This window comes from Aythya ferina (genome assembly GCF_964211825.1).
Source record: "Aythya ferina genome assembly, chromosome: 8".
NCBI lineage: Eukaryota > Metazoa > Chordata > Aves > Anseriformes > Anatidae > Aythya > Aythya ferina.
The window spans coordinates 21489673-21504539 of record NC_140304.1 but is presented as its reverse complement, the minus strand read 5'-3'; the positions used below and the strand labels follow the sequence as shown (position 1 = coordinate 21504539).

The window sequence follows — 14867 nt, the reverse complement described above, 5'->3', positions numbered from 1 at the left end:
GTACAATTTTATTTAGGAGCACCATACAATTTCAAAGATGTGTAATTGCTAAGAGCAAGCCATCTTATTGTTTATATAGTAGAAGTCACAGAATTTAACTTCCATGTTAAAATTAACCACTCATCTATTTACTCTTCAGTACATCAATATTATTTTTAAACAGAAGTGCTGATGTGAATATTAACTGCAAATGCAAAGCAATTAACCGCATACTTACTGCTGGCAGTTCCATGATGGCAGATGACAGATAGGAGATCGTAAGTCACTATTTGAGCTGGACTGTCCTTTGCAAGGAAAGGCTGAAGATCAAGGCCTTCCAATGGAAAGGACACATGGGTCCCAATTTTTGTGGAAAACATAAGTTCGTGTCTAAATCTTTTCAGATGAATGCACAGTATCTGTAAGAAGGATCAACATAATTGTTCAAGAAGAAATATATATATGTTACTATTTGATATTTAATAATTATACTATACTATGCCATCTTCTGTCACCTCAAAAGGATCACTTTTCCCTACGGCCTGAGGAAAGCAATCACAAGCTCTGTGTTGCACAGATTTTTTTTTTTTTTTTTTTTCTCAAATCAATTGAGGCTCAAGGAGTTTCAAACGAATTTGTGATTATTTTTTTTTTGTGTGATCAAAGACTTACTTTACTGACAGTACAAAAGGACAGTCCTGAACTGTTACTAACACTGATGCAGCAATGAGACATACCTTTTCTTTTTCTTAATGAGCATAGTGCACCACCTTGTCACAAGGGACATTAATTCTTCCTGGTTATTGCAGCCATCAACTCATGTTTTGAAGTATAAAATTGGATTACTTTTAAAATGTAAAGTTACAAGCATAATTTATTGGAAAGATTTCCAGTCTGGCTGTGCTATTTAGTTTTGATTTACAGCATAATTAAGTTCTACAGGATGACAATAACAAGAGGAAAAAAAATTCTTCTAACTTTACATTTTATGAACCAGGTTCGCTTTCTACAAGGTGAACAGTCAAATATTGCTCACATTCTTAAAACAAATGCCAATATAGGCTTTCAAAATGTAACATTATAAACACAGCTTACTACATGCAACTCTTAAGCCTTACCACATTCCTAATCATGCAGAAAAAGTGCTTTTAAGTGCATGTAGTAACAGTACCTCAGGAAATTTTTGCACTTTGCAGAATTTCACTCCATTTCTTAACCTAAGCAAAGAAAGGAATAATCCACAATTAGTTCTGAAAAGGTTTCAATTTATTGTGCTATGAAAGTCTACACTGAATAACAGAAGTCTAAATTGAATTTAAGTAAACACAAAATAAGTGAAGATACGAAGTGAACATTACTTAACACAAAAATAACTAGACATGGAACAGCCAAAATGATACACACAATAATGCTTCGTAAGAAAAAAATCTGTACTGCTGAAAAATTCAAAGCGGCAATTACAGACAAACAATTTCCAGCTAAGAGTTTCTCTTAGCATAAAGAACTTTAAACTGACTATTCAGCAAAAGGAAAAGGAAAAAAAATGAAACCAGCTAAGTTTATTTTTAAGAAGTTATACACAGCAGATGCCAGCAATATAGCAAAGAATAATGCTCCTTCTCCATACAGGGCTTTGAGCAGTCTTCAGACTATTTGTGTTTCTTGGTTCTTTAGTATTTAACACACATGCATGCTTGTGTAAATCTATATAGATTTAGTTCTCCACACACTGAAGTGACCTACTGCATCTCAATGCTAGGTTGACCGTAATAGACAGATAAAAGCTTTTATTTTACCATTCAATCGAAAGAACAAAACACTCCAGAATTTTAAGGAACATGAAAAAGTATGTATCAGATTTGTTTTGCAATATGGTACAGTGAATCGGTGCTTCCTGGCTCCTGCATCTTCGTAATACTGAATTTCTGGCAGCTGCAGCACAAGTTGGTATAAATAGATTAAAAGTACTGTGAAGTATCCAAAGGAAATAAATGTCTCTTGACTAACAGAAACATTAAAGGACTCGAAACAAGATAAAACAAACAGATAAAAGCTAGCTTACTTTTTACACCTTCCACAGCTGTACATGTTGTCACCTGCAAATATTGAGAGAAAAAAAGAGCCATTATTCTCTAAATCCAAATGATTATCCTTCAAGCTGAAACACTGGATACATAAAAGTTTCAGGAGAATTTGTCTTTACGTTGCATTTAATGCTTATCTGCAGTAAGAGTATTGGCATAGCAATTAAATTGAGAAGTTCTTTATAATTAAAAGCATGAAACTAAGAAGCACAGAATAGTCTGAAGAGATGATGCGACAGAATTTAAAAGCAAAATAATTTACCATGTCAAAATTTAGGTTTTGAGAATGGCTATTAAACAGTAATTTTTGAAAATTGTGTAAACCTTTAGTTGATACCATTTTGTTACACCAAATTAAGATTCACTTGATATTTCTAAAATCAGCTTTCACAGGCAATTCTGGGCAAAACATTCAGTTGAACAAGAAGCTTACCTTTTTGAAATGAATGATCCCATAAGAGCAAGGAATGACTGTATTATAGGCTAAAAGGTGGCTTCCACTTAATTGCAAAGAATAAAAAGCAAAGAATATGCTAATATTTTTATCATAATAGGAGAAAAAAGCAGCATGTTCATGTAATTAACCTCTTACCCTTGAGCTCATCTCTGGCGAAAAAGGCAGCAAGACAATCTTGTAAGGTTACAACTGGACCCCAAAACCAGCTAGGAACACATGAGACAACAAACCTGAAACATCATTGACAGAAAAGAAAGAAAACCAACAAATGTTCTGCCAGAAGAGCAGAAACTGGAATTTCAAAATAAATAAGTAATAAAACAAGGTAAGTATCATTTACCTTTTGAAATATTCCATAAAAAAAGCTATCCATCCCTGGGGGGCATATGCTTCTCCACATGACCCTGCCTTGACTAGAGATGTCTGATGACTTGCAGAATGGAGTTTAGCAAGATCTTCCTTACCTGGGATTGGTAAGGACAGATCCTGAAAGGTCTCCAGGGTTACAGACAACTGAAGGAGAAAACAAATGGGGAAAAAAAAAGTTAAGCATAAAGAGAAACAGTGATTTAATTATGTAAATGTTACTAAGTCATTGTACAGTCACTGGTCACACTAGATAGCAAGTAAATGACAAGTTCGTTAAAAAATAGGAAGAAAAATAACATTTCAGAGTGAAATTGCACAGTTATAACTGTAACTTTTATTTTTTTTCCCAGCAATTCTTATTCTTCCTAAAAATAAATTTTAAAAAAGCCCTAATATTTTGTCTCAGGCTTCTATTATTCAAGCAAGTGAGTTTCAGAAAGCTTCAGCTCATTGTTTAGACAGTATTTTATTTTGACATTAACTTGACCTGGTGTAACTAGACCTCCTGCAGAAGAGACACAGATGTGCATTTTCTTTCCCCGATTTTGGATTTAGCGATCACATAGTCACAGAGTTAAAATACCAAGAAAGCGTTAAAAATATATGCAGTTCATGTCGAATTTGCTCACCAGATCACCCCAGAGTCTTGGTATTATTAGAACTAAAACAAGGGAAGCTGTAAGGACATTCAGTTACACCAGAGTGAGGTTTAAACCAAATGTTCATAGAATCATCAGATATCTCGAGTTAGATGGGAACCACAATAGCAACTCAGTTTACATGGACCACCCCAAAAAAATGAAACCACATTTCTGAGAGCACTGTCCAAATGTTTCTTAAGCTCTGTCAGGCTTAGAGCTGTGACCACTGCCCACCGCACTGAGGAGCCTGGTTCTAGTGCCCAGGAAACTTGTCTCAGTGCACAGGTTTGGATACCCAATATTTGGTACTACTGCTTTGAAACTAAAGTGGTCTACTCTACATATACATACATACATACATATATATATACACACACACACACGTATATGTGTATAGAAGTTGTTGTTTCCTTGCTTTTTCATGTTAACATATATATATATATGTTAACATTATATAATATGTATGTGTATATATATATATATATATATATATATGTAGAGTAGACCACTACTAATATATAAATATTTTTTTTTCTGCTCTTCCAAATAATTTTATGAGCCAATGTTCTTATAATATACATCTTGCAGTAGAAGACAACTTCAGAAAGCAGTAAGCGATTTAGATCACTTGTAAATATCTTTTTGTGGATTTTGTCAGACATCAATTTTCTTAAGCTCAATCTACCAGATGGGACAGTTAAAGCAGTATGATTGGACTACTGTCTTTTACTTTTCTACGTAACATTTTGTACTTGTGAACTTACCACAATAGCAGGTATGCATTAAGATATAGAGAACATTCCAGAAACTAATCAACCTAAATTAAGTTGCTCAGATTTCTTCCTCCATCCTTGTTGTAAACCAATTCTCAAAGTATTATTTTTAGCTCTGAGGAAGTTTCCAGCTCAGTGAAAGAATGTTAGACTAAACACAAGGTGCTGGTAGTAGAAGCCAATAGGATTTAAGAAAATAAGAATGGAACAGCCTTCCCTTCTGACAAAGTCAGCCTAAAGAGAATAAAATTACTACAAAACGACTATGTCTATAAAGCTATAGCTATTTGTACTGGAAAAAAAATTAAAGAATAGAACTTCCCCTCCTTACTTACCCTATCACAAGTCAAACACTGTACTGAGCTTATTATAGTCCCATCGAATATATCAGAGATAACACTCCTGTACTTCTTGCGCTTCTTCCTTTTTGGTGATGACACAGTTGAAACTGTAAGAGGACAGACATACAATGCTGAAATTAATGTAAGATACAGTGGATTCTGCTTTCCTTTGACTTTGAATAATACAATTAGAGATAACATAGTTAGGAGTAGATTATGGGCCAGGGCCCCATTTCTGTTTACTAAATATTTATTATTATTCACAGGAACAGATTACTGCTTCTACCAGGCAATCCTTGTAAATTACTCAAGCGCTAAGAATCATAAAATGGTTTGGACTGAAAGGAACGTCAAACACCATCTTGTTTCAACCCTCCTGCCATGGTTGCTCATAGCCCATTCCAACCTGGCCTTCAACACCTCCAGGGATAGGGCATCCACAACTTCTCTGGGCAACCTGCTCCAGTGCCTCACCACCTTCATAGTAAAATGGCTTCTCCATTACTCACATAGCCAGTTCTACTGCATACATGTAGAACCTCAATACAGAATTTCCCTCAATACTCAATTCCTTTCTGCAACTTGCATCCATTTCCATTTGCTGCACAGCCTCAAGAGCAGTCTGTCTCTACCTTCTCTACAACCACCCTATTAAATGCCAATGACAACAGCAGCTCCACTTTAGCCTTTCCTTCTCCAGGATGAACAAACCCCGAGCTCTCGGCCTTCCGCATCAAAGCCTTCCTCCACTTAGTATCACCCAGAACCTAGGGAAACCAAAACTGGAGACAGTGCTATAGAGGCAGTCTCATAACTGCTGAACAAATGGACCATGGAGGTGATGGGAATCCATTCAAATCCACCAAATTATGATCATTCAACATCAATGCTAAAACATTAAAAGGATAAAAGAGAACACTTTCAGGATTTATCCTGGACAGTTGGTTGAATGAAAGAGGATCACACTATTGAAGTTGTTGTTTGCTTGCTTTTTAACGTTAACCTTAAAAAATGTTTCAGAACTTGAACTTTTATTAAAATGCTCTACTGTTAGATGAATAAAGCCAAAAATTCATATGCTGTGCCTTGTGTTCTAGAGCTGCACTAATGCTGCCAAAACAAATACGCTACACTACAGAAACAGTAGCAACTGGAAAGCAACATGTACAAGTATGTGTACATATGGATCCTTAAGTCTTAGAAAAAGGTTGAACTAATGAAACTTCTGAAGAACCACTGCATCTTCTCTGAAAAGTATTAGTTTTTATTTCCTTCTGCGGATATTGACATCTCCTATACTTTGCTCTCTCCAAACCACTGCAATTGATAAACTTGTCTAGAAGCATTATTATTCCATCATCCCAAAGCAGAGACAATTATCATTAGTGCTTCCAAATAAAGAAAATATCAAAATTTTACAGAAGTAAAAGGAGTCTTATTATATGTCAAGCTTATATAACACTTCCTCTCTCCACTACGGAAAGGAGAAAAAATACAACCCCACTACCTCTACAAACAACAACAATGCATTGCTATGCTAGTGTGAAATCCGAGTAAATCGTCCAAGTCTGGAAGTCAGCTGTAAAGGTACAAGAGACAGCAAAATGAAAACTGTAAAATGGACAAATTCAGTGCCAGGAGGGAGGAAAAAAAAAAAGAGGACACAGACCTTTTTTGTGGACTGGTGTCAATGAAGCGCATGACGAGCATAATTTTGGAGGAATGTTCGATAAGCGGGTGTTCATCCCTTCATTTGATGATGGGGTTTGGACTCCAGATACATCATTCATGTGGACATCATTGATGTACTCTGCAATTAAGATTTGCATTATTTCACAAATTCTGGCAAAAAAAAGTTACTGCAGAATGAACTGACACAATGGGTATGTAATTTATCTAACTATACTGTCAAGTCACTGGACATTTAGGAATGAAAGATGATTTTAATTCAAGCGTTTTTTAAGTTAAAAGCAAAACCAAAAAAAAAAAAATCCACTCTTTTGTTCTAAAACCTTACCAAGTACATATTTTTAGCTTTCCAGGGGAATTCATACTGGATTCAGAGCACTTAAACTGAAAAAAAAATAAATTAAGAAAGCGCAATGTTTACAAATAGATCCAGTCACCCTGCTTGACCTATACCTCCCTATTGTGTTCTACAACTCATTTCCATCTGCACCAGTATTTCACCTAAGCATCTGAGTATATCAATTGCACATTAGTACCGTATTACCTGAGAATCTGCTATGTATCTGTACTTTGACAGTTCCTGGATTATTTAAGAATTCAGTTGTTTCTGAAGCAGTGTTTATGTCTTTTTCCAAGTCTTCCATAGAACTTGCTCGGTTAAGCTTGTTGCTTGGTATTTTTTCTTTCTGCCAGTCTTTGGATGTGATTGAGTTGTTCTCATCATCCTGTATTAACATGGTTGTCTCTGCAGGATCCTCTAGAACAGGTTTGAAAATAGCCTCGTTTTCTGTTTTATCAGGATTACCACAGGATTCACAAGACTGAAAGGCTACATCTGACTGGCTGTTGTCTACTTCCATACTCTCTTCAACACTCATAGGCTGTGCATCTTCCAATTCTACAACAGGTTCTTTAAGTTCTTCATGAAGCAAATCCATCAGACAACGCAAAAATTCTTGTGCATCCTAGGATTTTAAACAAGGTTTACAATATTATTCCATTATGTTTAGAAAATATTAAAGTTGTATCAGGACAGGATATGATAACTAGAACATAACTGAAAGCTGGCCTAAAAAAAAAAAAAATAATAAAGTAAATTCCTCTATCTAGGTCTAAAGTCCAAAAGAAATTTGATTTCCAGATCACATATTTGTTTCTTGCATCCATTTCTTGCACATCACAAGGAATCTTATCATACAAGTAAATGCCTTCAAAACGCTTCAATTCCCAGAAAACTTATTTCAACAACTTTAACAAAAATATTGGATTGTGGATTGCATATATGATGAATGTAACTCAACTACCAGCAGTGTGGTCAGCCTCCAGCTTTACTGGCAATGCAACATTTTAGGACAGTTTTTTAAAACCTTATGCAGCACCTTCAGTAAAGCAATTAGAGCTTTACTTTTATTGGGCACAGAAGTACTTTATTAAAATGTATTATGGTCTATAGCACATCTTTCCAATTGCATCAAACCGTCAACAAGATACTAATTTTAATTCTCAAGTCTGGAAAGTCAAAAACTATCAGTGTTTCCACATGAAGCTGTCAAATATTACCACAAGTCTAGACCACATTTAGAAATATTATTTTAAAAGCCACCCAATATTAAAATCCATGCACCGGCTTAGTGCATGGACCAGAAAACATTCTTTTCACAGAGTTTTGGTATAAAGCATATTTTGTTAGTTTTTAAAAATTACAGCTGTTAGATTTGATTTTGGGTAATGAAGAAAAACCTAGTATACCTACTTCTGGTAATCCTTTCTATTAGAAAAGGAGACTAAAAGCTTTAGATACAGATTAAATGATACACATTTTTCCTTTAGCAAAATAATTCCTTCTTCCCTCCAGAAGATTGGATGTGGCTGTCCAACTTGTGAGGCTGTGCAACAGGATAGTGCTGGTCATGTAAGACCTGCCTTGTTTTAATTGTTGCCATGAAACCTACTAAAAATAAAACTACAGCATGAGCGACACAGAACCTAGAAATGTCTCATTAAGTGTTACTATGCATGGAAAGATATTCTCCTCAGTGTTCAAAGCTGCAAGAACCAAGCTTCCATATAGATCCCTTTAAGTTATCAGGACTGATGATTTTCTACCTTTCCAGAAATTCATGCAACTCTTAATAAATTTAAAAACATTTTAACTAAGAGATTACTCTTTAAACATTTACTTTAAAGCCACGTGCAGCAGTTGAACATCAGAATGCGTTTTAAACCTCTGTTCCACAAATATCAAACACAGTAAAGCAAAATTCCTTTGAGTAAGAGCAGGCTCCTGAAATCCAATGAATATTTTTAGCAGGCTTTTCTAATTACAGGGGTTACGTTTCTCCTCTATTAAAAGCTTTTGGATTAAAGTACTGCAAACTGTATCAGTGCAGCATGAAACTGTCTGGACAATCATCTGAAAAATGCTTTTACTACATAATAATACGTGACTACTTAAGAGGTTACCAACACACAGTTCCCACAACGATGCTTATGAAATAACCGTGTTTTTTAAGGCTACCAAATGAAAATTGGTAATTTAAGTTCACAAAGACTGTGAACTTTAAAAAAAAAAAAAAAAAAAAAAAAAGTAACGTGCACATTAATCATTTTTGAACACTGAAAAAAAGAATTTATTCTCAAAATTCAAGAGCCTTTAAATAATTCAATACAAACTTAAAAGCTGACTTAAATGTTGATGTTTCTGTTTCAGATTACTGATATTTGAAGCATATAAATGAAAGTTTGTTTTTAATTTGCTTTAAATAATATAGGAAGTATGATATTTTAAACTCTCAATTCAAAAAATATAACCTTATGGCTTTGGCAGATTTAAAACACGTGAGGAAGTTTTACCTGTTGAGAGTAGCCTCGAAAAGTTGGATTAACACTTTTAATTCCTTGAAATAAACCAGTTGGAACAACAGAACCTGGCCTAAAAAAAAAAGTTTCAAATACATAAAACATGTTAAATAAAACAGTATGCATTTAAGTGAAATTTTCCCTATTTACTGGAATCATAACTTTACCTGCAACTGACCTACAACACATCTAACCAATAATATTAATATTAAGCAAAGATATGCTGGTATTCATTTACCTATCCAAAACAAAATGTGATCTGACAGAAATAAAGACTATATCAGACCTTGTACACTATATTTCTAGTGTACTATATATAATCAGATGATGAATCAGACATATTCCTGGTACTATGCATGGTTACTATTTCTTTAACAGTTTATGTATATCTTGAAATATTATCTTAGAGATAGAAATTCTATGGCAGGAAATAAAAGCAACTGAAAAATCATTGATGTAGATTCAAGATACGGGATAAAGGACATTCTAGATGTTTTGAAACAACTACATGAAACATTCTAGATGTATTTCTGACAGATACAAACTTACTTTTAAAAGCTCAATGCTACTTTCTACAGTGTTTATCAACTTTCTTGCCAGATCTTTGTTACTGTGAATAACATTGGGTTTTTTTGGCCTATCATTAGTAGATATTGAAAAGAGATAGCTGTAAGGAAAGTAAACATCCTGCAAGTTAGACTTTCTTGTTTTAGGAAAGCAATTCTGTGATAACCACCCCCCCCCACACACACACCAAAAAAAATAATTAGACACTATGGATAGACTAATCCATCATTTATGACTCCAGAACGTATTTATAGTTATAGTCACCAAAATGATACAATACCTGCTTTTGTGCCAGAGCTCCGTCATAAGCTTGAGGTAACTTTTACAAATTGCTGGTTTCTTATCTGTTCGGACTAGGCCCCCACAGTCAAGAAAAAAGTGTGTCAAAGGTGGGCTGATTAAAAAGAAGGAAATAATATTTTTGTCATGTTGTTAAAATACAAAAAGTAACTCCACATTTCGTACAAGGTCATTAAAAAAGAATAACACTATTATGTAATTGAACAATTCCATTTCCTACATTCTTAAAATGTTTAGCCAAGCACTTCCTAACAGGACAACTTCAGCAGCACAGCAACATTGCTATTCCAATGTATTCTGACATTTATTAAGAGCACCAGAATTGTCCAATGGTATTCAAATACAAAGTAACTGTTACTAGTCATAGAAGACATACATGTATACCACTACAGCAACCATCACCATAGGCCTAGTCCACAAATAACATCTTAAATCTTTTCTCTAACACCCAGTATTGCCACGCGGTTTGTAGTTAAATATTGTAGGATCACAGAATGCTTTGGGTTGAAAGGGACTTTTCATTTGTTTTCAAGCCCTGCCAAGGGCGGGAACCCCTCCTGCTAGACCTGTCTGCCCCAAACCCCATCTAACCTGATGTAAAACACCTTCAGGGATGAGGCACTGTACCAGTATTTTTACCAGCCTAACCATTCCTAGTGCAAGAAACTTCAGAGTTGGTTAGTGTTTCTCTCTTCAGCGTTTGTAGATTTCTTTTATCAACTGGTATCCCAATAGGATGAGAAGACTGTGTTCTAGCCATTCCTAAGATGATTTCTCATTGGATGTCCCAGACATGTTGTTTGTAACCAACAAATTGGACCTTTTGATATTAACATAATAATAAACCCTAATCGTAAAATGAGATGTGTTTCCTTGGATTTCTTCTATAGAAGGAAACAAATTTATATCTTTTGTTAGATTTTCTTCTAATTTCTAGAACTGCATATATTCTCATTTAGGACAGTAAGGAATTGAAAACAGGGTAAAAACTGCCTAGCCTGTATACCATAACACTGTTTTTTTCTATCAGTGACACAATTGCTTGTAGCATGCAAGATTGAGAATTAACAAATACATGTTGTCTTCCACTGTAGTCCAGCCCAAGGTCTTTAAGTCAATCTTGAGGAAAAAATACATGTGCAAGCAAATATAAAATATTATTTACATCCATTTTCCTTACCAGTTGGAAAGAGCTTGTAAAGCTGCATTCATGTAACAAGTGTTACCAATATTTTTCAATCCTGTTAGACCTGAAAAATATAATGGATATTCCGCAAGTCTGTTTTCCAGCCTGGAGTGTTGCAAATAAATTTTTTGAAGGGACTTCTTTCCTCATTAAGATATATTCCAGTGATTGATTCAATAAATACATTTAAAAAGACTTTTAAATTTAAGAACGAAATTTAAACGGAGCTGAAGAGTTTCACGTTTGATAAACGTATGAACACGGTCACATCAATACTACTGGGAACTATAACATTGTGTTGGGTCTGTCTGGGCTGGAGTCACCTTTCCCTGCAGCAGCCCACACAACAGCAGCCCAACATAGAAGTTCTACTTTTATATTACTTCCATAAAATTTACTTTTCCAAAAATATTTATAGGACAATAAGAAACACAAATAATACATTTTGGTAGGAAAAACTAACTGGGAATAAAACACATGATTTAATGATTTAAGGGCAGATGGCAAATCAGTGTGGTGGTGATATATCTATAAAGACTGTGCCAGACAACAGAAGGGGTGAAACAGGTTTTTTGGCCAATGCCAGGAGACTTAGGGGTGAGAACACTGGTAGCAGATGAGTAAAGGAGAAATAAGATCCATAAATTAGAATAACTTCACTGACAGAAAACAAACTGCCTTCACATATGCATTGGCATGTCAAAAATAAAACTTTAACAGTCTGCTGGTCTAAAATTCCTTAGAAAATGGCAGTTAGAAATAATTTTCCTTTCTAACAAATACATATATCCTTTCGGAAATGATTAATACCAGTTTGAGGTTTCTAAGAGATAATCAAGATGTTCTCTTAGGAAAATTAAACACTAAAGCTTCTCTTTTTGGAGTTTCACCCACGCTGATTTTTATCTTTCCACTAGCTGTATGTTAGTGGTGGTGTAACCTTTTATATCTGCAGGTTTAGCAGTGCATGAAATTACTGAGGAGAAAAAAGAACTAACAACAAAAAAACAAACCTGTAAGCTAAAGGCTCAGAAAAAAGTTAGCCGAATTGCAGAAAAGCATTCAAACCAAGAACCTTTTAGGTTAGACAAGAGAAAATATTAGAACAGATTTAATAAAAAACTACTCTTACCAGAGTGTCTAAAACACCAGCTACATTAAACATTACTCCAACATTCTTTCTTATTTTTGTTGCTACTTTCACAGGTATATTACATATATCACCACAGCCTCTGCTCTGAAGATAGGTAAAGATTGCTGCATTTAAGGTGAAACTGAAAATAAAGATCTTAGTTGGAGCAGAACAGGAAACAGTTCTAATTAGAACTAATATATAGCTGGACACATGCGATAAAGGGCATTAAAGTGCTAGATTTTGATTTTATTACCTCTAGTCTTTAACTCATCTTCTTCCACTTCTATATCTAGGTCATCAAATACAGCTGCTAATGGAGTCTTCAGTGTGGGAATACTGGGTATTTTAAAATCCTTTTAAGGAGAAAAAAAACATGTATTTACTTCTATTTATCATTTTTCTTCTTAAGCATATTTTCACTAACTGGGAACTACAGATGATGCAAATGCATTTTGAAATCTCACTGCATTTTGAAATCTCATTTAAAGTGAGAATATCCAGATTCCACAGCCACCCTGATAAAAGTTTACCCAGAAAAAACACGCCCATGTTTTTAGATTACCAGTGACAACACTGATATGATTTTATGACAAGAAATGAAGAATCAAAACAAAGCAATGCAAAACAAAGCATTTCATTCATTTGGATAATAATCAGTTAGCCAGCACTGAAATGCTAACACAGCAGTCATCACATAAAAGTTACTATGTGTGGTTTTGATATGCCACCAGATGGCTCACTACATTTAATGAAGACAAATGAAGTTGCTGAAACAAAATGTACAAATAAAGAAAAAGAACACATGTATTAGGCAAACACTCTTTGACAAGCTCTTTTTGCGAGCACAGAAACAAGAATTCCACACAAAACATGAAACAGACTTCTTAAGTTCTTCTGATTTTTCTGTATGTTATACTCATTTCTCTGGAAGATTAAAACAGGTTAATTGTAATAGAATACAAGCTCAGAAGTCTGAACCGAGCTTTACATCAAGTCAACAGAACTTCTGGTTAACAGACACTAGAAAAAATAATCCAATTGTACTATTCTAATTGAGGTGCTGGTGTGTATTGAAAAAAAAACTGTTCATCTTTCTGTACAACTTCAATTTTCAAAAATAAATTAAAAACGTACACAACCTGTGCATCATCTTTCCTATAGCTCTGTTCCCCAAGGACAACATTATTAGAAATGCTGCACTGGTACTTGTGTCAATTTTAACTGAGTTACCTGTCAGTTTTATGTAAGTACATTAAACAGGTAAGAATTAATGCCTTTTTTTCCAGTTACATGCATCGTACTGAACATTTATGCTTTTAAAAGATTTTCAAGAGCTCACAGAACAGGTAGCACAGGTGAACTATCCCCCATTTTCTAGCCTTAAATTTAAGCCTGTACAATTTCTGTATCTTACAGATTACTGCTGATTAACAGACACTCGGATGAAAACAACATTCTTAGCATGGAGTAAAGAGATTGAACATACAAGATGGGCACTGTCTCTTCAAAGAAATTGTATAAAAACAGAAAAGTGAGTAGAAACAACATTCACAAGAAAAAGGAAAAGTCAATGCCTCAATTATTAGAAGACAAAGTTTATTGCAAAGCTACAGCTGTGCTTCATTGGGTTAAAAAATACCTGTATGCTATTTTCTTGTGTTTGTTGAGACAGTCTTGCATTTGGTAGTGGAGAATGAGATCCTAATTTTCTATCCAGAAATACTTCCTTACTACAGGCGTAACACCAAACACGGAGTGTAGTAAGGTTGACAGTTAGACAGTGTTTTGTCTCCTAAAGGATGATAAAAAACAAGATTATGATTCAGAAGCACAGAATAATTAAATACTGGCACATGCAAGGTAGAACAGGAGTATTAAAATGTTGGATCTTTCAACAATGAAATAAATATGCACATTAAAATATTTAAAAACAACAATTTGGTTAGTGAAATTTTAGTGTAAACCGCACAACACGTTTTTAGTATAAGTCACACTAGCAACAACATACAATCAAAATTTAAGCCACCGTCATATCTGACATACTTGTGTTATAAAAATAAAAAGACACTGTCATGGTTTTAGCTAGGAAAAAGCTAATTTTCCTCCTAGTGGTATGGTGCTGTTTTGGATTTAGGATGAGAATAACATCGAAAACACGCTGACGTTTTAATTGTTGCAGAGCAGTGCTTACACTGAGCCATGGACTTTTCAGCTTCTCACAACACCCTGCCAGTGAGGAGGCTAAGGGTGCACCAGGAGGTGGGAGGGGACAGAACCAGGAGAGCTGACTCAAACTGGCCACAGGGATGTCCCACGCCATGTGATGTCATACCAAGTAATTAATATGGGGTGGCTGGCCAAGGTAGGGGGCAGACTACTGCTCAGGGATGGGTTAGGCATCAGTCAGCAGGTATCAAGCGGCTGCATTGTACATCAACTTGTTTTGTACACATATTAATAATTTATTTCCCTTTTCTGTCCCATTAA

At 34.8% G+C, this 14867-nt stretch overlaps 1 protein-coding gene across 12 annotated transcripts in view; it reads right to left on the bottom strand.

Annotated features, from left to right (window-relative positions):
* Nucleotides 1–14867, bottom strand: part of USP33 (ubiquitin specific peptidase 33) — a 36537-nt gene that overhangs the window by 10573 nt on the left and 11097 nt on the right. For 8 of the 12 annotated variants that reach the window (XM_084528284.1, XM_084528277.1, XM_084528274.1 and 5 more), the window contains 13 exons: nucleotides 14020–14172; nucleotides 12634–12733; nucleotides 11240–11309; nucleotides 10040–10153; nucleotides 9187–9265; nucleotides 6878–7298; nucleotides 6314–6454; nucleotides 4639–4751; nucleotides 2862–3033; nucleotides 2656–2760; nucleotides 2042–2075; nucleotides 1151–1196; nucleotides 218–398 (listed from right to left, as the gene is read on the bottom strand). In XM_084528284.1, coding sequence (XP_084384410.1) covers nucleotides 218–398; nucleotides 1151–1196; nucleotides 2042–2075; nucleotides 2656–2760; nucleotides 2862–3033; nucleotides 4639–4751; nucleotides 6314–6454; nucleotides 6878–7298; nucleotides 9187–9265; nucleotides 10040–10153; nucleotides 11240–11309; nucleotides 12634–12733; nucleotides 14020–14172 — 1729 coding nt within the window. Of the gene's footprint in view, nucleotides 1–217; nucleotides 399–1150; nucleotides 1197–2041; nucleotides 2076–2655; nucleotides 2761–2860; nucleotides 3034–4638; nucleotides 4752–6313; nucleotides 6455–6877; nucleotides 7299–9186; nucleotides 9266–10039; nucleotides 10154–11239; nucleotides 11310–12633; nucleotides 12734–14019; nucleotides 14173–14867 lie in introns of all 12 variants that reach the window. The other 4 variants (XM_084528285.1, XM_084528275.1, XM_084528281.1 and 1 more) reach the window with 2 other exon arrangements.